General features: G+C 50.8%; 1 protein-coding gene across 1 annotated transcript in view; it reads left to right on the top strand.

Moving 5' to 3' along the window:
• comp (cartilage oligomeric matrix protein) overlaps window positions 1-24,845 on the top strand; it is a 143,278-nt gene extending 118,433 nt beyond the window's left edge. The window contains exons 16-19 of the mRNA XM_068015956.1: window positions 13,584-13,780; window positions 18,273-18,445; window positions 19,079-19,218; window positions 21,442-24,845. Of these exons, the coding sequence (XP_067872057.1) occupies window positions 13,584-13,780; window positions 18,273-18,445; window positions 19,079-19,218; window positions 21,442-21,491 (560 nt within the window). The 3' untranslated portion in view covers window positions 21,492-24,845. The remainder of the gene's footprint in view (window positions 1-13,583; window positions 13,781-18,272; window positions 18,446-19,078; window positions 19,219-21,441) is intronic.
• The last annotated feature ends 247 nt before the right edge of the window (window positions 24,846-25,092 follow it).

Raw genomic sequence — 25,092 nt, 5'->3', positions numbered from 1 at the left:
GGCAACTCTAATGAGAGTGTGCAGGAGCAGCCTGTACAGGAAACCCCACCACGCCGATTGGAATGGCACAGAGGGCATTTCCGAGAGGCAGCTCGGGTTGTGCGGGACCGGCTCCCGAGGAGGGTTTCGGGGCCTGGGTCCGATGAGCAGTTCTGGCTCAGTGGGGGTCAGCTCAGCCGGGATCGCTCCGCACTCCCGAGCCCCCTTGTCACCCGCAGTGAGGGGCGTCCTGGGGGCTTCGGCTACTCCTAAGCCCGTCGGTCTGTCCCTGGAGCCGGCCGCCCGGACAGCCGAGGTGCTCTCCTCCACCGGCAGGGGAGCGCCCTGACTGGAGGCGACCATGTTCCAGACTCTGAATAGATCCTGGTAAAAGACAGGCAACTCCCTCAGAGAGGCGCGGCCAATGGTCTCCGCTGGGAGCTGCGTGTCGTCTTGAAGGCAGTGACACTGGCAGAAAAAATATGTTGCCAGCGCACACCATCTGGGAGGATGCTCGACGGACAGGTATCTCTGCAGGGTCCGAAGGCAGAGAGTCGCAGCCTGGGTGCGGACGCACATCAGCGACTGGCCGCCCTCCTCGATCGGGAGACTCAGACCGTGGCAGAGACCCAGTGTTTCCTCTTGCCCCAGAAGAAATTGACGAGTTTCTTCTGGATCTTGGTGGCGAATGCAGGGGGCAGGGCCAAAGTGACAAACAAGTACCACAGCATGGAGGCCACCAGTTGGTTTATGACCAGCGCTCGGCCTCTGTAGGAAAGCACTCGGAGCAGTCTTGTCCAGCGCCCCAGTTGAGCGGAGCCTCCAACTCCTGCCAGTTTGCCGGCCAGGCTTCCTCAGCAGGGCTATAGTGGACTCCCAGATAGAGGAGATGCGTGGTGCTCCACGCAAAAGATGTCAACTCCTCAGGTAGGGAGTCCACCCGCCACTGACCCACCAGGAGACCGGAACATTTCTTCCAATTGATTCTTGCGGAGGACGCGGCAGAAAAGGTCTGCTGGCAGTCGCGCATCCTCCGCAACTAGAGAACAGGCCATCCTAGACTGGGTATTGTGTAATGAGAGAGGAATAATTGACAATCTAGTGGTGTGAAACCCCTTGGGGATGAGCAACCATAATATGATAGAATTCTTCATCAAGATGGAGAGTGACGTAGTTGATTCTGAGATTAGGATCCTGAATCTTAGTAAAGGAAACTACGAAGGTATGAGGAGCGAGTTGGCTATGATTAATTGGGAAACGTTAATGAAAGGGATGACGGTGGATAGGCAATGGCAAACATTTAAAGAGCAATGGATGAACTGCAACAATTGTTCATTCCTGTCTGGCGCAAAAGTAAAACAGGAAAGGTAGCCAAACCATGGCTTACAAGGGAAATTAGAGATAGCATTAGATCCAAGGAAGAGGCATATAAATTTGCCAGGAAAAACAACAGACCTGAGGATTGGGAGCAGTTTAGAATTCAGCAAAGGAGGACCAAGGGATTGATTAAGAAGGGGAAAATAGAGTACGAGAGTAAGCTTGCGGGGAACATAAAAACTGACTGTAAAAGTTTCTATGGGTATGTGAAGACAAAAAGATTGGTGAAGACAAATGTTGGTCCCTTACAGTCAGAAACAGGGGAATTTATTATGGGGAACAAAGAAATGGCTGACCAACTAAATGCATACTTTGGTTCTGTCTTCACAAAGGAGGACACAAATATCATACCAGAAATGTTGGGGAACACAGGGCTTAGTGAGAGAGAGGAACTGAAGGAAATCAGTATTAGTAGAGAATTGGTGTTGGGGACATTGATGGGATTGAAGGCTAATAAATCCCCAGGGCCTGATGGTATGCATCCCAGAGTACTTCAGGAAGTGACCCTAGAAATAGTGGATGCATTGGTGGTCATCTTCCAAGATTCTATAGGCTCTGGAACAGTTCCTACAGATTGGAGGGAAGCTAATGTAACCCCATTATTTGAAAAGGTAGACAGAAAGCAGGGAATTATAGACCAGTCAGCCTGATGTCGGTAGTGGGGAAAATTCTAGAGTCCATTATCAAAGATTTTATAGCAGAGCACTTGGAGAACAGTGGTAGAATCGGGCAGAGTCAGCATGGATTTACGAAAGGGAAATCATGCTTGACAAATCTACTAGAATTCTTCGAGGATGTAACTAGTAGAGTTGATGAGGGGGAGCCAGTGGATGTGGTTTATTTGGACTTTCAGAAGGCTTTCGACAAAGTCCCACGTAAGAGATTCGCATGTAAAATTAAAGCACATGGGATTGGGGGTAGTGTATTGCGATGGTTAGAAAATTGGTTGGTGGACAGGAAACAAAGAGTTGGGATAAATGGGTCTTTTTCCAAATGGCAGGCAGTGACTAGTGGGGTACCGCAGGGATCGGTGCTAGGAACCCAGCTATTCACAATATATATTAATGATTTAGATGAGGGAACTAAATGTAATATCTCCAAATTTGCAGATGACACAAAACTGGGTGGGAGGGTGAGTTGTGAGGAGGATGCAGAGAGGCTTCAGGGTGATTTGGACAGGTTGAGTGAGTGGGCAAATGTACGGCAGATGCAGTATAATGTGGATAAATGTGAGGTTATCCACTTTGGTAGCAAAAACAGGAAGGCAGATTATTATCTGAACGGCTAAAAACTGAGAGAGGGGAATATGCAGTGAGACCTGGGTGTTCTCGTACACCAGTCGCTGAAGGTAAGCGTACAGGTCCAACAGGCGGTAAAAAAGGCAAATGGTATGTTGGCCTTCATAGCGAGAGGGTTCGAGTACAGGAGCAGGGATGTCTTGCTGCAATTATACAGGGCCTTGGTGAGGCCACACCTGGAATATTGTGTGCAGTTTTGGTCTCCTTATCTGAGGAAGGATGTTCTTGCTATAGAGGGAGTGCAGCGAAGGTTTACCAGACTGATTCCTGGGATGGCGGGACTGACGTATGAGGAGAGATTGAATTGGTTAGGATTATCTTCGCTGGAGTTCAGAAGAGTGAGGGGGGATCTCATAGAAACCTATAAAATTCTAACAGGACTTGACAGGGTAGATGCAGGAAGGATGTTCCCGTTGGTGGGGGAGTCCAGAACCAGGGGTCATCGTCTAAGGATACAGGGTAAACCTTTCAGGACTGAGATGAGGAGAAATTTCTTCACCCAGAGAGTGGTGAGCCTGTGGAATTCGCTACCACAGAAAGCAGTTGTGGCCAAAACATTGTATGTTTTCAAGAACGAGTTCGCCATAGCTGTTGGGTTTAAAGGGATCAAAGGGTATGGGGCGAAAGCGGGAACAGGTTACTGAGTTGGATGATCAGCTATGATCGTAATGAATGACGGAGCAGGCTCGAACGGCCGAATTGTCTACTCTTGCTCCTAGGCAAGTCAAAGGGATCTGTGACCGCGAGGAGCACGTCATTGGCGCAAGCCGAGAGGGAGACCCGCAAGGCCAGCCCGCGCAGAGCCAATCCCACCAACCTCCAGCGAAGGAGGTACAGGAACGGCTCCACGCAAATGGTGTACAATTGGCTGGATGTGGGATATCCCTGACGCACTCCTCTCCCAAAGCGAATGGGCGCCATCAAGGACCCGTTAACCTTGACTAGACACTCTGCGGAGGCGTATAAAAGTCGGACCCCGGCCACAAAATGCGTGCACCTGGCCTTCCACTCCCCCAGCAACCCATTGAGCAACGCATTAAATCGGCGCCTCTCAACCAGTTTCACGCCTGCGCCCTTGCCCGCTTTCTTGAGCACGGCACGGATGGACTGAATGATCAGTGCCAGACTCTACCAACGGCCGAGGGCCAGCTGAACTTCATTGCGGCAATCCCTACATGCCGCGAGGAAAGCCCGGAGTTCCGCCATGGGGATGAGAGGAGACTCGGTGGGAGGCACGAGGGACTCCACCACCTCACTGGCGATGGAATCAAGGTCGTCCTCCGTGCCCCACACCGAGTCCCCATCCTCCTCCAGGTCGTCACCGCCAGCGGCCGACACACCCACCACACACTGTGGGGCGGACGTCCCGGCCGCGCCAGCTGGTCCAGCCTCCGTCACGATCCCACCCCCAGGATCAATGGCGGAGAAGTCCTCTCTGGGTTCTAAGATGGAACTGGAGCCGGTGGGTACCAGCGGTTCAGGACCCCCCCTCCACCTCCGTCCCCAGGCGAATCAGCGGTCCAGGAGAGATGGAAGTGCTCAACTCCGGAAATCCAGCCAGAGCCGGAACCAAAGGCGGAGAGAGGAGGCCATCTCCTGCCCCGCCAGCGCCCACAGGACCAGCAGATAGGGAATTACACAGATTGGCCTCTGGGTCAGGCACATCCCGGGCAGCAGCGTCAGGCTGTTGGGAGGGCGGACCCTCACAGGTCTCGCTCTCACCCAGAACACCCGACCCACCAGCCAGAGGAATGATTTCTCCCGTGGGGTCCTACCAAGGGCGGACCCCCACCTCAGGAGTTGACAAGATCATAGGGGCATCTCCCGCACCTCCATTCTGAGGGGTGGAGGGTTCCCGCCCAGGGCTTGAGGCCTTGATCGTGCTGGTGGCAGGGGGAGCCTGAGGACCCACGCCAGGAGATGGACCCCGTGGTTCAGGACCTTCTTCAGAGGAGGGACGTCTGCTCCTCTTATTTCGGGGGGGCGCGGAGGCTCAGAGACCTCCATGTTATCAGGGGTCTCTGCCTCTGCACCCACCTTTTGCTTGGTTACCCTGGGCCTGAGCCCAGCCCTGGGGCAGGTGGATTCCCCGGGAGCAGGCCTTGGGCTGAGCTCAGACTCGGGTTGTGTCACGGTGTCCAGGGGACGCGCCTCTCGATGTTTATTTTTCCTCTGCGCCTTCCTTCCACTTGGATGGGCAACCCCTCCTCGCTGGAGGCCGTGAAAACCACAGCCTTTGGCACCGACTGAACGGTATCTGGTGGAGGTGTTCGGGGGTGGGAGGAGGTGCAGCGGTGCCACCCTGGGCTGCCGAGGTGGGGTTGACAACCGGGAGGTTGGGGCAGTTCTTATGAACATGCCCCACCCACTTGCAGACATGGCACCGCGCCCCGTCCAAGGTCCAGAAGACGCGGTAGGCCGTCCCCTGGAACTCTACATCAAAATGGCCCTCCCTGACCTCCTCCCGCGCCAGCTGCATAAATAGATGGTGGCGGAAGGAGTAGGCATGTCGGAGGCTGTGCTGCCGAAGACCGAGCGGGATTGGGGTGATCCCTGACCTCACCTCCCTCTGATGGTGCAGGTGGGGGAGGAGGAGCTCATCAGGAATGAAGGGCGGGACATTTGATATTATCCGCTGCTCAGTGGCCCCCAGAGGGTCCACCGGCAGGAATGTCCCACCCACTGTGAGCCCTTTATTCAGGGCCAGGGACACGGCCCGATCAGTCTTCAGGAAGAACACAGCCTTCCCGTACATTTTTGAGGCAGCCACAATGGCCGAACGGCCGACAACCTCAGCCATTGCCTCAATAGTCATGGTAGGGTAGGTGTAAATCTTCACCCCATGCTTTGATGTTAAAATTTTAAATGGTGACGGGGCCACAGGAGCGGCTGCCACAGCTGCTGCAACATAGGAGGGCCCCGCCACCGGAGAGGACTGAGAAGTCATGGGGTAGAAGAGTTACACGCACTGTGTTGAGAGCAAAAAAAGAGCTAATACAATAATAAATCAAAAATGCAAACACTTAAAGGATTGTAGCACAGGGGAAGAGGCTGAGGGAGAGCAAGGCCAGGAGGAATCAGTCTTTGTTGGTATTTTAAAAGAAGTCTTTTAGCTGGTCTTCCAGTTGGGAGGGTGGGGAGATGTCTTCACCTGGGTCAGCTGTAAGCTGCCAAGGCACACGCCTCCTTCGATGTTCAGATAAGAGAAGTCTCTTCACCTGGGCAGCTCCAGCTGTCCCAGGCTTAGTAGTTGGGGTGGGGAGGGAGCTCTCTATCGAAAGATGTTAAACACAGGAGCTCCCTATTGAACAATACAGCCCCACCCAAGGTCTTCAGGTCTCTTCTTTCCCCACCCCCAACAATCAATGAAAAAGACTTCAGGATAAAACAAACTCACAGAAGAGCTTCCAGTTCTTCCAGTTCTCTGCTTTCCTTTGTTGTCAATGTGGAAAAACCTTTGTTTCAATCTCAGTCTCTCCCTCTTGCAACAGTCACACAGCCTCCAGCCTCTGCACACAGCAACAATCAGCTGCACCTCATTGATGCACTCAGAGAGAGCTTTACTCTGTATCTAACCCCGTACTGTACCAGTCCTGGGAGTGTTTGATGAGGGACAGTGTAGAGAGAGCTTTACTCTGTATCTAACCCCCGTTTTTTTTTCTTTTTTGTGGCCTTTATTCCTCAGGCCCCCTTTATATACATATTAACAAAAATAACTTTATTAAAACAGATAAATAAACCAAAAACTCAAATTAAAATGCTATTCTCAGCGTCGACAATGCACTCCAGTCCCTGCGGTGCCCACCGGTCGCGGAAGGCCTCAAGCGTACCGGCGGACACCGCATGCTCCTTCTCCAGGGACACCCGGGCGCGAACGTAACCGCGGAAAAGGGGCAGGCAATCGGGGAGGACGGAACCCCCGACGGCCCGTAGCCTGGACCTGTGAATTGCCACCTTGGCCAGGCCCAGGAGCAGACCGACGATGAGATCCTCCTCACGGCCCACGCCCCTCCGCACCGGGTGCCCAAAGATCAGGAGCGTGGGACTGAAGTGCAGCCAGAACTTGAGGAGCAGCCCCTTCAGATACTCAAAGAGGGGCTGCAACCTTGCACACTCCGTATATATGTGAAACACGGACTCGTCCAGGCCGCAGAAAGTACAGGTGGCCTGGGAGTCCGTGAACCTACTTAAAAGCCTATTGCACGGGACTGCCCTGTGCAACACCCTCCACCACAGGTCCCCGATGTAAAGGGGGAAGACTCCCGCATAGAGAGACCTCCATCAGGGTTTCCCCTCGCCGCCAGATGGCAACGCGGACCGCCAGGGCGTGTCCGACCGGCTGACAAGGGCGAGGAAGTGGAGAGTGTGCAGGAGCAGCCCGTACAGGAAACCCCTACTCGCTGATTGGACTGGCACGGGCATTTCCGAGAGGCGGCTTGGGTTCTGCGGGACCGGCTCCCGAGGAGGGTTTCGGGGCCTGGGTCCCATGAGCAGTTCCGGCCGAGCGGGAGTCAGCTCGGCCGGGAGCGCTCCGCACTCCCAAGTCCCCTCGCCACCCACAGTGAGTGGTGTCCCGGGGGTTTTGGCTACTCCTCCGCCCGCCAGACCGTCCCCGGAGTCGGCCGCCTGGACAGCCGAGGCGCTCTCCTCCGCCGGCGGGGGAACACCCTGACTGGAGGCGACCATGTTCCAGACTCGGAATAGATCCCGGTAAAAGACAGGCAACTCCCTCAGAGAGGCGCAGCTAACGGACTCCGCCGGGAGCTGCATGTCGTCTTGAAGGCAGTGACACTGGCGGAAAAAATGTTTCGCCAGCGCAAATCATCTGGGAGGACGCTCGACGTATGAGGTATCTCTGCAGGGTCCGAAGGCGGAGAGTCGCAGCCTGGGTGCGGACGCACACCAGCGACTGACCGCCCTCCTCGATCGGGAGACTCAGGACCGCGGCAGAGACCCAGTGTTTCCTCTTGCCCCAGAAGAAATCGACGAGTTTCTTCTGGATCTTGGTGGCAAATGCAGGGGGCGGGGCCAAAGTGACCAACCGGTACCACAGCATGGAGGCCACCAGTTGGTTTATGACCAGCGCTCGGCCTCTGTAGGAAAGCACTCGGAGCAGTCCTGTCCAGTGCCCCAGCCGAGTAGTGAATTTCGCCTCCAACTCCTGCCTGTTTGCCGGCCATGCTTCCTCAGTGGGGCTAAGGTGGACTCCCAAATAGAGGAGGTGCGTGGTGCTCCACGCAAAAAGTGTCAACTCCTCCGGCAGGGAGTCCACCCGCCACTGACCCACCAGGAGTCCGGAACATTTCTCCCAATTGATCCTCGCGGAGGACACGGCAGAAAAGGTCTGCTGGCAGTCGCGCATCCTCCGCAAGTCAACGGGATCTGTGACCGCGAGGAGCATGTCGTCGGCGTAATCCGAGAGGACGACCCGCATGGCCGGCTCGCGCAGAGCCAATCCTGTCAACCTCCTGCGAAGCAGGCACAGGAAGGGCTCCACGCAGATGGTATACAATTGGCCGGACATGGGGCACCCCTGACGCACTCCTCTTCCAAAGCAAAGGGGCGCCGTCAAGGACCCGTTAACTTTGACTAGACACTCTGCGGCGGCGTATAAAAGTCGGACCCAGGCCACGAAATGCGGATCGAATCCGAAAGCGCGCAGAGTCCCGAAAAGGTATTCGTGATCCACCCTGTCGAACGCCTTCTCCTGATCGAGGGAGAGAAAGGCGACCGACAGACCAGTCCTTTGGGAAAGATGGATCAGGTCCCGGACCAGGTGGATGTTGTCCTGGATGGACCGGCCCAGGACCGTGTAGGACTGGTCCGGGTGCATCATGTGGGCCAGCACGGAGCCCAGGTGGGTTGACATAGCCCGGGCAAAGATCTTATCATCCGTGCTGAGGAGGGAGACCGGACGCCAGTTTTTAAGCAGGCGGAGATCACCCCTCTTCGGCAGCAGGACGATGACCGCCCTGTGCCACGAGAGGGGCATCTCCCCGGTCACCAGGCTTTCCCCCAGGACCCACGCGTAATCGTCCCCCAGGACGTCCCAGAACGCCCTGAGGAACTCCACGGTCAACCCATCCAGTCCTGGGGATTTGCCCCTTGAGAGCTGGTGGAGGGCCCCCGTCAACTCCGCCAACGTGAGCGGAGCCTCCAATCCTTCGGCGCCCTCCGGGCTGACCTGTGGCAGGTCCTCCCACAATACTCTGCGTGTCCTCGCTGGACGGATCCGGAGAGAACAACGCACTGTAATAAGTACGGACCAGGAGGCCCATTCCCTCCGGATCCATGATGGAGGATCCGTCGTCGGCCAGCAGCTCAACGAGCTGCTTACGGACCCTCCGCCATTTTTCCAGCGAGTAGAAGAAGGGTGAGGCGCGGTCCAAATCTTCCAGGATCTGGATCCGCGACCTCACGTACGCGCCTCGGGACCCAATGAGCTGCAAGTCCCTCAGCGCGCCCTTCTTCGCTTCATAAGCCTGCCACAGGGCCGGGTCCACGACCGCATGTCCGAGGCGGGACTCCAAGTCGAGCACCTCCCTCTCTCGGCGCCCGATCTTGGCTTCCCGCCTCTTGGTCGACCCCTTCGCGTACTGCTGAAAGAAGACGCGGATGTGAGTCTTGCCCACGTCCCACCATAGCCTCAAGGAGGGGAAGCCCCCCTGCTTCCTTCTCCAGTCGGCCCAGAATCGACAGAACGAGTCCCGGAATCGCTCGTCCTCCGGCAGCCGGTTGTTAAAGTGCCAGTACGCGGACTCCGCCCGCGTGCGGAGTGGAATGAACTCCGCCCACATAAGGTGGTGGTCCGAGCACGGCACCAGCTGCATGGAGGCCGCCGAGACACGGGAGACGTACGCCTGCGAAATGTAGAGGCGGTCGATTCGCGACCCTCCTCCTCCAGACCTCCACGTGAAGGCGCTGGAGTCGGGATGGAGATTCCGCCAGAGGTCCACCAAGTTAAGGGAGCTGATCAGTCCCCTCAACTTCTCCACCGACGCTTGGCCGCGCTGGGGACCGGAGCGATCCCCTACCTCGAGGGTGCAGTTAAAATCCCCCCCCCGAGGATGATGCACTCGCCGCTATCGATGGAGCTCAAGAGAGCGGACACTTCTTCAAAGAAGCGCGCTTGCAACGCGCCGGGCCTGGGCGCGTACACGTTCACAAAGTGGAGCGGCACACTACCCAGGCGAACGGCGAGGTGGAGCAAGCGGCCCGGCACTCGCTCCTTGACCCCCAAGATCTCCGGCTGAAAAGTCGGGGCCAACAAGATAGCCACCCCACTAGAAACAGAGATGAGGTGACTCATGTAGACCCCACCCTGCCACTCCAGGAGCCCGGTGGCTTCGTCTCCCGGAACGGTGTGGGTTTCCTGCAGTAAGCTCACCGCGTATCTCCCTTCCCTGAGGACTGAGAGATTGTGAAATCTGCGGTGAGACCCTCTGCTGCCGTTGATGTTGAGGCTGGCTATGGTTATCTTCATGTCAAAGGTACTTAAAACCCGTCACCCACACCTCACTGTGAGGAGGGTGTGGAAGTGCACCTGGCCCTCCACTCCCCCAACAACCCATTGAGGAATGCATTAAATCAGCGCCTCTCAACCAGTTTCACGCCCGTGCCCTTGCCCGCTTTCTTGAGGGCGGCACGGACGGACTGGATGATTAGCACCAGACTCGACCAACGGCCGAGGGCCAGCTGAACTTTATTGCGGCAACCCCTGCAAGACGTGAGGAAATCCCGGAGTTCCGCCGTGGGGATGAGAGGAGACTTGGTGGGAGGCACAAGAGACTCCACCACCTCACTGGCGATGGAATCAAGGTCGTCCTCCATGCCCCACACTGAGTCCCCATCCTCCTCCGGGTCGTCACCGCCAGCGGCCGACACACCCACCACACACTGCGGGGGCGAACGTCCCGGCCGCGGCAGCTGATCCCACCTCTGTGACGATCCCACCCCCAGGATCGATGGCGGAGGTGTCCTCTCTGGGTTCTACTGTGAAACTAGAGCCTGTGGGCACCAGCGGTTCAGGACCCCCCTCCACCTCCGTCCCCAGGCCAATGAGCGATCCAGGGGAGACGGAAGTTTCCGACTCCGGAAATCCAGCCGGAGCCAAGACTGGAGGCAGAGAGAGGAGGCCATCTCCCGCTCCACCAGCACCCACAGGCCCAGCAGATGGGGCAGAATTTTCAATTATCACCGGGTCGGGTGTGTCCTGGTTGGTGGTGGATTTTGGCTGGGAGGGCCCACCCATTGGGGCCTCGCCCTCCCCTCCACTCAGGGCACCCAACCCAGTGGCCGAATGGGAGGCGTCCCAAGGCTCTCCCACCACAAGCAGGGCTCCACTTACTGTTTCAGGAGGGGCCTCATGTACAGGGGCCTCCCCCTCCCCTCTATCCCAAGGGGTAGGGAGCTCCTGCCCAGACTTTGAAGCCTTGATGGTGTTGGTGGTAGGGGAAACCTGGGTTCCTGAACAATGAGACAGCTCCCCCCCAACAGTAAGGCCCTGCACCTCAGGGCCCCGTGTTACCTCCATGGAGGGGTGCCTTCTCCTCTTTTTCCCAGTTGGGTGTGTGAGAAACGTAGCCCACTTGATAATAATTTACACCAAGTCAAACTCTGAAGAAGTAAGTTTATTTAACGTTCTTGCAAGATCGGGTGTCCTACAAGCAGGCACACCGATCAACATATTCAGTTCATGTTTATACAATACAAATCCATTTGTCCACGCCTTTATTTTACATTATTGGTTATAACGTATTATGACACTAACCTATCCTATAGTTGCTACAGTCTCCTCCTCTGTTTACTTCTCCCCCTACTCTAACTTTCTAGCCCCAACTCTTGTTTTTGTTTTACCTTATTTGGCTCTCCATTGTGTGTGTTAACTTGCAGCTGTCAGCCTTTATCTTAGTGGGGCAGTTTCTCATTCACTACATCCTTTGTTCTAACTCTTGCTGTTTTTCTTTTCTCTGCCTAAGCACAATTTTTAACTGCTGTACTGTCTCAAGGTCTTTACTTACATACCCTTATCAGTACTCTTTTTCAGTGATTTCATTATGTTGTGTAGAAATGACTTCTCGGTAATTTTCCACAAGCTGTAGAAACAACATTTTAGTATTTCTTATTCTCACAGGTGCAGAGGCTCAGAGACCTCCATGCCATCAGAGGCCTCCGCCTCCGCACTCACTTTTTTTTTTATTCACCTTGGGCCTGAGCCCAGCCCTGGGGCAAGTAGGCTTCCCGAGATCGGACTTTGGGCTGAGCTCAGGCTCGGGTTGTGTCAATGTGTCCAGGGGACGGGCCTCTTGATGTTTCTTTTTCCTCCGCGTCTTCCTTCCACTCGGACGGGCACTCCCCACCCCTCTGGAGGCTGTGAAAACCACAGCCTCCGGAACCGACTGAGCTGTGTCTGTTGGATGTGTGGGGGGAGTGGGAGGAGGTGCTGTGGAACCACCCTGGGCCGCTGAGGTGGAGCTGGCAGCCGGGAGGTTGGGGCAGTTCTTACGAACATGCCCCACCCCCTTGCAAACGTGGCACCGCGCCCCGTACATCTTTGAGGCCGCAACAATGGCCGAGGGGCCGACAACCTCGGCCATTGCCTTTACACAGGCCTCAATAGACATGTTGGGGTGGGGATAGCTCTTCACCCCATGGCTGGATGTTATCAATTTAAAGGGTGACGGGGCCACATGGGCAGCCACAGAGGCTGCAGCTGCATAGGTAGTAGAGGGCCCCGTCACCTGTGATGAAGGGCTTGCCATGGAGCTAAGAGCTAAACCCACCCCAAATTGTGGGCTTGCACATCGAATATCAAAAGATTCACAGAAAATATTGAATATGTATTAAAAAAAACAAACAAACAAACAACAGGTTAGGGGAGAGGCTGAGGGAATAGAGGAGAGGTAAAGACAGGCTGTAAGGGATGACTTGCTTTCTGGAGGTGGTGCTCACAGCACATTTAAAACAGTCTTTGCACTTCGTCTTCCGGTCATCTGGTTGGGGGAGGCGTCTTCACCTGGGTCAGCTTCAGCTGGGGTGGGGAGGGAGCTTCCCCGTGTGCTTGTTGCAGCAGCACAGATTCCTGCTGAATTGGCAGCCCCACCCCTTGTTGTTCCGGCCACTTGTTCCTTCCCCAACAGTCCAAAGCAAATTACTGGTGTTCAGCACCCACCTCCAGACAAAGCCTTGTTTCCAACAAAAAATGTCTCTTTCATGGCAATTGTTGTTGAAGTTTTCCCTCTGCTGCGTTGTAGCTGCTCTCCCTTGCTCAGTGTAGCTCCTCTCTCCACCTCTGCAACCTCCAACTGCCACCAGCACTCTCAGCTGAGGCTCGTTGCTGCAATCAGCAGTCAACACTCCAATTAGACAGCAGCCAACCCCAGTACTGTACCTGTCCTGGGAGTGTTTGATGGGGACAGTGTAGAGGGAGCTTTACTCTGTATCTAACCCTGTGCTGTACCTGTCCTGGGAGTTTTTGATGGGGGACAGTGTAGAGGGAACTTTACTCTGTATCTAACCCCGTGCTGTACCTGTCCTGGGAGTGTTTGATGGGGACAGTGTAGAGGGAGCTTTACTCTGTATCTAACCCTGTGCTGTACCTGTCCTGGGAGTTTTTGATGGGGGACAGTGTAGAGGGAGCTTTACTCTCTATCTAACCCCATGCTGGGTGATGATGGTGTTCCTACCAGGTCTTTATGTATCTCTGGCTGTAATATCCTCTCACATAGACATTGTTCCTTCTCCACTTCACATCCCAACATCTGCGGTGTTAAGAATCAGAGATGATGCTGGAACTGAGATCCCCCCTCCCCCCCCCCCCGACCCTTTTGATCTCCCCTTTCCCTCCGCTGACCCTCAATAATTGAGAGCAAGGGGTTTTTAGCCCCCGCTTTGTTGAATCTTTATTCTGAGTGGCCTGTTCCCCCTCAGGTTATACGGCCTTTAATGGTGTGGATTTTGAAGGAACGTTTCATGTCAATACGATGACAGATGATGATTATGCCGGGTTTATCTTCGGCTATCAGGACAGCTCTAGCTTCTACGTGGTGATGTGGAAACAGACGGAACAAACATACTGGCAGGCCAATCCTTTCCGTGCTGTGGCCGATCCTGGAATCCAGCTCAAGGTGAGTGACTGCTTTGGAAGCACAATCTGCACCTTCACTGGAGGCACGGCCCCTGGACCCAGACTGCAGGGCAGGAGCCTCCTCTACCCCACACTCCCACTCTGCGTCTCTCCATTCATCCCCTGACTCAGTGTCATCCCCCACTACCCCCAATCTGTCACCCGCTCGGCTCCCTCACTCTGCGTTACCTCCTTCACCCCCCAGTCCACGTTGCCCCTTCCCTCCCAACTCTGTGTTGCCATGCACCAACAAATGCGATCTAACCAATCATTACCTCCCTGCTTTTCTACTCTGGTCCTGTAGAAATATACTCCTGTGTTTGTTCACACTCTTTATGACCCTCTCATTGTATGTTTCTACCTTTGTTGATCTGTATTTCCAGACTTTGTCCCCATTCACATTCTTGGATATACAGTCTGGGAGCAGAAATTCCCCAGGCTGTGCAGAAAGAGCAAGGAAGTGGGACTAATTGGACAACTCTTTCAAACAGCCAGCACAGACATGATGGGCCGAATGGCCTCTTCTGTCCTGTACCATCCTATGATTCCTGGAACAGATGTGAATCTAATGTGATACTTGCCTGGATGGGTGCAGCTCCAACAGCACTCAGGAAGCTCGACACCATCCAGGACAAAGCAGCCCGCTTGATTGACACCCCATCCACAAACATTCACTCCCTCCACCACCGACGCACAGTGGCAGCAGTGTGTACCATCTACAAGATGCACTGCAGCAACTCACCAAGGGTCCATCGACAGCACCTTCCAAACCCGCGACCTCTACCACCTAGAAGGACAAGGGCAGCAGATGCATGGGAACACCACCACCTGCAAGTTCCCCTCCAAGTCACACACCATCCTGACTTGGAACTATATTGGTCGTTCCTTCACTGTCGCTGGGTCAAAATCCTGGAACTCCCTTCCTAACAGCACTGTGGGTGTACCTACCCCACATGGACTGTTCAAGAAGGCAGCTCACCACCACCTTCTCAAGGGCAATTAGGGATGGGCAATAAATGCTGGCCTGGCCAGTGACACCCACATCCCATGAAAATTTTTTTTTAAACTAATTATAAACCAGATGTTGGCAACTTCTAGAGAGCGTAATCAAATAATCCCAGAATCCTGATAGTTCACAGGACTCATTGAGAGCTTTCGGAGTGTAACTGTATGTGATGGTTGCAAGTATTGGTGTGCACCAGGAACACCATCCATAGTAAACTTTTAAAACCATAGATCCACATATTATCACTCATTCTATAACAGCTTTAGACAGGTCAGACCTCATAGAGTCACAGAGTTATACAGCACAGAAACAGACCCTTTGGCCCATCGTGTCTGTGCCGGCCATCAAGCACCTATCTATTCTAATCCCATTTTCCAGCACTTGGTCTGTAGCCTTGTATGCTATGGCATTTCAAGTGCTCATCTAAACACTTCTTAAATGTTGTGAGGGTTCCTGCCTCTACCACCCCTTCAGGCAGTGTGTTCCAGATTCCAACCACCCTCTGGGTGAAAAGTTTTTCCTCAAATCTCCTCTAAACCTCCTGTCCCTTATCTTAAATCTATGCCCCCTGGTTATTGACCCCTCCGCTAAGGGAAAACGTCTCTTCCAATCTAACCTATCAATGCCCCTCATAATTTTGTATACCTCAATCAGGTCCCCCCTCAGCCTTCTCTCTGCTCGAAGGAAAACAACCCTCGCCTTTTCAGTCTCCCTTCATAGCTGAAATGCTCCAGCCCAGGCAACATCCTGGTGAATCTTCTCTGCACCCTCTCCAGTGCAATCACATCCTTCCTATAGTGTGGTGCCCAGTACTGTACACAGTACTCCAGCTGTGGCCTAACTAGCGTTTCCAGCGTTTTATACAGCTGCTGCCTTCAGTGATCTATGGACAAGTACACCAATGTCCCTCTGACCCTCTGTACTTCCTAGGGTCCTACCATCCATTGTATATTCCTTTGCCTTGTATGTCCTCCCAAAATGTATCACCTCACACTTCTCAGGATTAAATTCCATTTGCCACTGCTCTGCCCATCTTACCAGCCCATCTATATCGTCCTGTAATCTAAGACTTTCCCCCTCACTATTTACGACATCACCAATTTTCGTGTCATCTGCGAACTTACTGATCATACCTCCTATATTCACATCTAAATCATTAATGTACACTACAAACAGCAAGAGTCCCAGCACCGATCCCTGTGGTACACCACTGGTCACAGGCTTCCACTCACAAAAACAACCCTTGACCATCACCCTCTGCTTCCTGCCACTAAGCCAATTTTGGATCCAATTTGCCAAATTGCCCTGGATCCCATGGGCTCTTACCTTCTTAACCAATCTCCCATGCGGGACCTTATCAAAAGCCTTACTGAGGTCCATGTAGAATACATCAAATGCTTTACCCTCATCTACACACCTAGTCACCACCTCGAAAAATTCAATCAAGTTAGTTAGACACGATCTCCCCCTGACGAAGCCATGCTGACTATCCCTGAATAATCCCTGATTGATCCTGTCCCTAGAATTTTTTTCCAATAGTAACCACTAATGTTAGACTCACTGGCCTGTAATTACCCGGTTTATCCCTGTTATCCTTCTTGAATAATGGAACCACATTCACTGTCCTCCAGTCCTCTGGCACCACTCCTGTGGCCAGAGAGGATTTGAAAATTTGTGTCAGAGCCCCTGCAATCTCCTCCCTTGCCTCACATAACAGCCTGGGATATATCACAATCCCCCTCCCTGATCGCTACACCTACATCGTCCTTCTCCATAGTGAACACAGATAAAAAGTAATCATTTAAAACCTCACCTGTGTCCTCCGGCTCCACACACACAGATTGCCACTTTGGTCCCTCATGGGCTCTACTCTTTCCCCGGTTATCCTCTTGCCCTTAATATACTTATAAAACGCCTTGGGATTTTCCTTTATTTTGCCCGCCAATGTTTTTCATGTCCCCTCTTCGCTCTCCTAATTACTTTTTTAAGTACCCCCCCTACACTTTCTATGCTCCTTGAGAGCCTCTGCTGTTTTCAGCACTCTGAATCTGCCATAAGCCTCCTTTTTTTTTCTGATCCAATCCTCTATATCCCTTGACATCCAGGGTTCCCTGGACTTGTGTGTGACTTGATGGTCCTACCCTTCACCTTAACGGGTACAAGTTGGCTCTGAACCCTCACTATTTCTTCTTTGAATGACTCCCACTGGTCTGATGTAACTTTCCTACAAGTAGCTGCTCTCAGTCCACTTTGGCCAGATCCTGTTCTATCATATTGAAATCGGCCTTCCCCCAATTCAGTACCTTTATTTCCAGTCCCTCTTTGTCCTTTTCCATAACTAGCTTAAATCTTACAGAGTTGTGTCACTATCCCCGAAATGTTCCCCAATGACACTTCTACCACTTGTCCGGCTTCATTCCCTAGGATTAGGTCTAGTACTGCCCCTTCTCTTGTCGGACTTTCTACGTACTGGCTCAAAAAGCTCTCCTGTATTCATTTTAAGAATTCCACCCCCTTTAAGCCTTTTGCACTAAGTCTATCCCAGTTAATATTGGGGAAGTTGAAATCCCCTACTATTATTACCCTATTATTTTTACACCTCTCTGAGATTTGCCTACATATCTGCTCCTCTATCTCTCCCTGACTGTTTGGAGGCCTGTAGTACACTCCCCCGGCCAAGTGATTGCCCCCTTTTTGTTTTTAAGTTCTACCAATATGGCCTCATTTTTGGAACCTTCTAAGATGTCATCCCTCCTTACTGCAGTAATTGACTCCTTGATCAACAGTGCAATCTCACCTCCTCTTTTACACCCTCCCCTGTCATGCCTGAGGATTCTATACCCTAGGATATTAAGCTGCCAGTCCTGCCCCTCCCTCAACCATGTCTCTGTGATAGCAATAATATCATAATGCCATGTGCTAATCCATGCCCTTAATTCATCTTCCTTACTAGTAAGACTCCTTGCATTGAAATAGATGCAATCCAGCCTTGTATTTTTTGCTTGTGCCTTAACAGGTCTATATTTGCTCTGCCTTCCAGACTGACGCAGTTTCTCTTCTATATTTGACTGTGCATGACCTGGGTCAATGGTGTCATTATCTCACAAACTGTCTGTGAGAAGAGATTAGGAAACAGAGCAGGTGTATCAGAAATGACCTGAGTGACTATCCAGAGGTGATGTGGGATGAACTGGGAAGAGCAGAACTGATTGTCACAGTTTCTCATTAGTGAGCAGACAGATGTTATTGTGCTGAGGTGTTGAAGGGAGATTAAACAAACACTTAGAACACGTTAATGTAAGAGCAATACATTAGGAGGAACTAATTAATTAAAGGTACAGATACAGAGCTCCTTTTGATCTAGTCTTACTGAGGAGAATGTAAGCATAAGCTTTTGATCTGCTGATGAAGTGAGTTATGATCGATACTGAACTCCGATACACTGCATGTAAGAGATTATGTTTTACTGTATTATTGACTTGAACAGGCAGTGAAATCTCAAACTGGCCCAGGAGAACACCTGCGGAATGCCCTCTGGCACACAGGAGACACCAGCAATCAGGTCAAGCTCCTCTGGAAAGATCCCAGGAATGTTGGGTGGAAAGACAAGACTTCATATCGCTGGTTCCTACAGCATCGGCCCCAGGTTGGGTATATCAGGTGGGTCACACGCCCTGAGGTTGGGTATATCAGGTGGGTCACACGCCCTGAGGTTGGGTATATCAGGTGGGTCACACGCCCTGAGGTTGGGTATATCAGGTGGGTCACATGCCCTGAGGTTGGGCGGGACACTCATCTTTGACCCTGTTTCCTCATCATCTCCTCGAGGACAGACATTCACCAGGTTATAAACCAGGACCCGGAGCCTGGGGAAGACTGTACCACTCAGGACCCGGAGCCTGGGGAAGACTGTACCACTCAGGACCCGGAGCCTGGGGAAGACTGTACCACTCAGGACCCGGAGCCTGGGGAAGACTGTACCACTCAGGACCCGGAGCCTGGGGAAGACTGTACCACTCAGGACCCGGAGCCTGGGGAAGACTGTACCACTCAGGACCCGGAGCCTGGGGAAGACTGTACCACTCAGTGTCCCCTGGGTTGGGGTGAGGGTTGCATTGTACCATTCAATACCCATCATTTTCAGTGAGGTGGGATGTGTGTACAAAGTGGGTGATGCCCTTGTGCACTTACTGCTTCATCTCTGACCCACTCTTCCTTCACTCCCCACACCTTCCCCACCTTCCCCTTCCCCATTCGACCCCCAACCACTGAGCCTCTGATTTTCTCCTGCAGAGTGCGCCTGTACGAAGGGCCGGAGATTGTGGCGGATTCCGGGACAATCATTGACACCACGATGCGTGGAGGGAGACTGGGTGTCTTCTGCTTTTCGCAGGAAAATATCATCTGGGCAAATCTGCGCTACCGCTGCAACGGTGAGAGGGGTGAGGGGAAACAAAGGGGTGGGTGGGGGGATGTTGAGAGTGAGCGAAGGAGGGATTGAACCAGGCGAAGGACAGCGAAGGAAGGAGTGAGGGGACACTGTTTTTACACCAGACTGACGCAGGGACTTTGGGAAAGTCACCAGGAAATGCAGTGATGAACTAACTTCTCAGATACTGAATCAACCTGGTCCACATGCAGCAAGACCTGGACAATATCCAGGCTTGGGCTGATAAGTGGCAAATAACATTCGTGCCACACAAGTGCCAGGCAATGACCATCCCCAACAAGAGAGAATCTAACCATCTCTCCTTGACATTCAATGGCATTACGATCGCTGAATCCACCACTATCAACATCCTAGGAGTGACCATTAACCAGAAACTGAACTGGAGTAGCCATATAAATACCGTGGCTACAAAAGCAGGTCAGAGGCTAGGAATCCTGCGGCGAGTAACTCACCTCCTGACTCCCCAAAGCCTGTCCACCATCTACAAGGCACAAGTCAGGAGTGTGATGGAATACTCTCCACTTGCCTGGATGGGTGCAGCTCCAACAACACTCAAGAAGCTTGAGACCATCCGGGACAAAACAGCCCGCTTGATTGGCACCCCATCTACAAACATTCACTCCCTCCACCACCGACGCACAGTGGCAGCAGTGTGTACCATCTACAAGATGCACTGCAGCAATGCACCAAGGCTCCTTCGACAGCACCTTCCAAACCCGCAACCTCTACCAACTAGAAGGACAAGGGCAGCAGATGCATGGAAACACCACCACCTGCAAGTTCCCCTCCAAGTCACACACCATCCTGACTCGGAACTATATCGCCATTCCTTCACTGTCGCTGGGTCAAAATCCTGGAACTCCCTTCCTAACAGCACTGTGGGTATACCTACCCCACATGGACTGCAGCGGTTCAAGAAGGCAGTGCACCATCACCTTCTCAATGACAGATAGGGATGGGGAATAAATGCTGGCCTGGCCAACAATGCCCACATCCCATGAAACAAATAACAAAAAAACTGCAGATTATAAAGGAGCAGAGAAGTTTAAAAGGTCCAAATGTACAAATCATTCAAAACTAGTGGACAGATACAAAAAATAATTAATAAGGCAAATGGAATATTGGCATTTATCTCAAAAGGACTGGAATATAAATGGAGGAAACAGTGCTTCTTATCTAAAGTTGTAGTCAGACCCCATTTGGAGATCTGTGTTCCGTCCTATACCTCAGGAAAGGAGATATTGGCTTTGGAGGGGGTGGAGTGCAGATTAACCAGACTGATACTCGGGTTACTGAGGACAGCTTGCATAGACTGGGCTTGTATCTGCGTAGACTGGGCTTGTATTCCCTGTCCTTTGAATATCGAACATTAGGGGATGAAATAATCAAGGTGTTAAAGATGATTAAAGAATTTGATAATGAGATAGAGAGAAACTATTGCCTCTGGTTGGGGTGTGGTGGGGGGAGGGGATGGGAGTGGAGTCCAGAACAAGGGGGCAGAACCTTGAAATTCGAGCCAGGCCATTCCTTCTTTACATAAATCTAGAACTCTATCCTCCAAAACTCTGTTGAGATTGGGGGTCAATTGGAAGTTTCAAAACTGAGATTGTTAGATTTTTATTGGGTGAGGGGATTAAGAGTTATAGAACCAAGGCAGGCAGATGGAGTGAAGATACAGATCAGCCAGGATCTCATTGAATAGAGGAACAGGATCAAGGCACAGATTGGACTCCTCTGTTCCGAATTTCCTTCAGTCTTGTTCTTGCTAACACAGCCTGGTGGGGCGAAGGGGATGAAAAGGACCACTGTTCATGTGACATATCTGATCTCCTTCCCACGCTGGGAATGGGTTGACAGCACTAGACCCTGAAGGGCCACAGTCTGTGTTCCTGAGCCTTCCCTGTGCCCCACTCACTGGATTTATCTGTCCTTACACACATTCCTGATCTAAGGGACAGGATCCTTCTCCCAAAACAAACATGGAGCGTGGGGAGAGGTGGCTTTTTCCCATTTTCTCTCCTATTTTATTCAAGCAGCTGATGAGTGTCACAGTGCAATGGCCAGTGGTGATTCAGTCATTGACTGCGAGCAAGTAGTTCAAACTACCCAATGTGTTGTGTTAACTACACCCCTCCCCATCCCTCTATGCACCCTCTGCTCCCTCGCCTCCAGCTTCTTTTAACTGCTCTGCTATTATCTCCTTCAGACACAATTCCAGAAGATTTCCGCCCTGCACAACTTCAGTACCAGTTTTGAAGAATGGAACCTGAACTCCTGCACCAACAAAAGCTTTCAGAACTTATAAACCCTGACAAGTGACAACCTCTGATCAAACTTTCAATCAACATTTCTGGAATCTTCCCCACAGCTTTACTGTGAAACTAACATCTCCAACAATTGGACCCTCTATAAATTGGAGGGGTGGGTGGGGGAGAGCAGATCTTAAATGAATCTTCAGTGATCGATCTTTCAACCAAGTCCCAGTCACTCGCAAGATGGCTGATTGATTGGTTGCTGAACTTCACTTTGTTCTTCTTTACTCAGGTCTTTGGTGATTAGGAAACAGATAAGTTTAGTGAATATTACAACAGTACAATCTGATTGGATGCTTTGCAGATGATTGCAAAGGAGGAGCAGAACTGAATAAAATTGTGATTGCTTTTGGTCAGTGTTGGAGCTGTGCAAGATAGAATCATTGAAACTTACAGCACAGCAGGAGGCCATTCAACCCATCATGCCTCTACTGGATCTTGCAGCAGTTGTGCTTAGTCCCATCACCCACCCCCACTTTTTGTCTGTAACCCTGCAAGTTCCTCAGCCTCAAATACCTGTCCAACTCCCTTTTAAAATTTATCAAATCAGCTTCTACACCAGGTAGAGGGTTCCAGACCCCAACAACTCAGTGAAAACATTTCTCCTCACTTTCCCACTTTTGCCAATGATTTTAAATCTATAATCTCTGATTATTGATCCATTCGCCACAGGGAATTGTTTTTCTCCATCAACTCTTTTAAAACCAATGCATTATCTTGAAAACCTCTGTTCAATCACCTCTTAACCTTCTCCATTCCATGGAGAACAGTCTTACCTCTCCTCATAACTGACATTGCTCTTCCCTAGTAAAACTTTACTGTATACTTTCTAAAGGCATTTACATTTTTTCTGAAGTGTGGTGCCCAGATTATAAAGGTCTTGAGATATTGAAGCGCCTTTCATTCTTTCACCTGCCTGATTTTACCAAATCCCAGTTGCCAATCTTGCCTCATTTGTTGGGTTTGGCAAGGATTTGATGCAAGCCCTTGACGTCAGCAGTTGGTGGAGGGGTGCTGGGCACGGTAGTTGCACCTCCAGAGGCAAATCAAAATATTGATGGGAAGATACACAGGACCCTCGTCCCAGACCCTCAGCTGCCAACTCCATTAAGATTCAACATATAACCAGGGTCAGGGTTTAGTTTAGTTTAGAGATACAGCACTGAAACAGGCCCTTCGGCCCACCGAGTCTGTGCCAACCATCAACCACCCATTTATACTAATCCTACACTAATTCCATATTCCTACCACATCCCCACCTGTCCCTATATTTTCCTACCACCTACCTATACTAGGGGCAATTTATAATGGCCAATTTACCTATCAACCTGCAAGTCTTTGGCATGTGGGAGGAAACTGGAGCACCCGGAGAAAACCCACGCAGACACAGGGAGAACTTACAAACTCCACACAGGCAGTACCCGGAATCGAACCCGGGTCGCTGGAGCTGTGAGGCTGCGGTGCTAACCACTGCGCCACTGTGCGGTCTCTGGCTGTTTTGTGGAGATTGGTGTTTTGCTCCCCCCCAATTATGTTTCACTCCTGGTGTCACTACATCCAATCAAAATGTCACCACAACTGAACTCCAGAAATCTGGGTTGTGACTTTCAAATGCCCCCATTTACCATGTGAGAAATGCCAACCCCAGGATAATAAACTTCTACAACACTGGGAAGAAAGTATTAATGAAACACTCAGTATTCAGTGACAGACAGGACCTGTGGATAAGGACAATGCAACAAACCAGAGTAACAGACAGATTGACAGCTTTTAACTGATGCATCGTTTCGAAATGGCCTTGCTTATTTTTGCACATTATTGGTTTTAAATGGACTTTATCAGCATGGAATTTACTAAATCAAAGGTGACCCAAATATAAACCATAATATGCAGCATTTTAATTCACTGCAAAGATTTTCGGAATATAATTTTTCCTGCATGTCTAAAAGCAAACTATATAAATACTCCTCCCATTTAGTGAGCAAAGATTGTTTCTTCTTCTTAAGAGTTTGGTACAGCAGCCAGCATGTTGGGCCGAATGACCTTCTGCATTGCATGATTCGTGGAGGGAGAGACCAATGTATTTGTACAACACCATTTTACAACTCTAACAACTCAAAATGTGGCTCGGCAGATTATAACCAGCATTTAGCAACATTTAGTTAATTTGAATTACGTGGTGGTGTCTGAGGGAGGAATGTTGTGCCAAGCTCCCTGCTCTTTCCAATATTGTCACAGGGTCTTCAACACCATCCTCCGGGACCTCCCTCAAATTCATGTTTCAGCAAAGGGACTGTACTTCTGGTGATGTAGTACTGGTACCAGGAGGCACTGGATAAGGCGAATAAAGATTATTATGTGTACTCTACCACTCAGTTACACACCGTTACTCTTTAAGAACACAACCACTTCCAGGGCAGATTCAGCATGAATTCGATTCAGAGTTAAGCCCTCTTTATACCAGGGGTGTCTAACCATTTTGCGTAAGGGTTTTGTCTTACACAGGGGGCCTGTGAGCAAATTTTGCAAAGATAAAGGCATTAGAAATTTATCTTAATCAACAAAAAAGTGCATTTTTGTGAACAAGCTTTAAATGAAGAGACTAATTTATTCACTTACTTTCTCATCACTATGTTGAACATTGTTTCATTGAGATACCTGGCATTGTTTTTGCTTGCACATGTAGTCAGTCTTTGCCCGCACACTTGATGTAGCGATGCGGAGTATTCTGGATAGAAGTCACCTGTCAGGAGTGATCGTGCTTTGATGCTTTTCATTCTTGAAAAAGCCGTTTGCAGCAATATGTGCTGCCAAACAGTGCAATGAATTGAAGGGCACGTTTTGATAGATTTGGATAAGACCCTGAGAGAACATACTGACTATAAAATGTCAGAAGGTCATGCTCTGTGAAAACTCTCTTCATGTCATTGTCATTTTGGACCAGACAGTTACAACATGGCTCCATAGTTATACATTCCCTATCGGTTTTTAAAGAGCAGTTTATTATGCAAACATGGTCATTTTAGTAATCAATGTATGGTGAATTTCAATCACAGATGGACAGTAAAACTCCCAGAAAAATTGGTGAGAGCAATGGAAGTTAAATCATTTATTTTAAACAGTACCGTAAATAAACAAGCTACAGACCCACCAAGAGGGGCATTTACAATTTTCATTTCTGTATAATGTGTCAAACTTTTTGCCTTTAATGTAAAGTTTTCAGAAAAGAAGACATAAATAACAGCAGGACATACATTATTTTTGTGCATATTGTATTTGTGCCTATTGAATATAAAATTAAACGTCAATAAATTCATTAGTGATGATTTTTTTTGTTCTGATACAAGTATGATTTAGACAGCTGGGGAAGGGAACATGGCTAAATTTACAGTTTTGTGCACTGTATCAGAATGAGCCACTTCAGCATTGTATAGAATTACAACAAATGTTTCAAATTACCGTAATATCAGAACTCAAACAAGCATGTTTTCTGAATTTAATGGGGGATGTGTAAAAACAGCAACATTATAAACTAGAGAAAATAT

Source organism: Heterodontus francisci, chromosome 36 (genome assembly GCF_036365525.1).
Source record: "Heterodontus francisci isolate sHetFra1 chromosome 36, sHetFra1.hap1, whole genome shotgun sequence".
Classification (NCBI taxonomy): Eukaryota; Metazoa; Chordata; class Chondrichthyes; order Heterodontiformes; family Heterodontidae; genus Heterodontus; species Heterodontus francisci.
The sequence above is the reverse complement of the archived record's forward strand: the minus strand, read 5'-3'. Positions and strand labels throughout refer to the sequence as shown.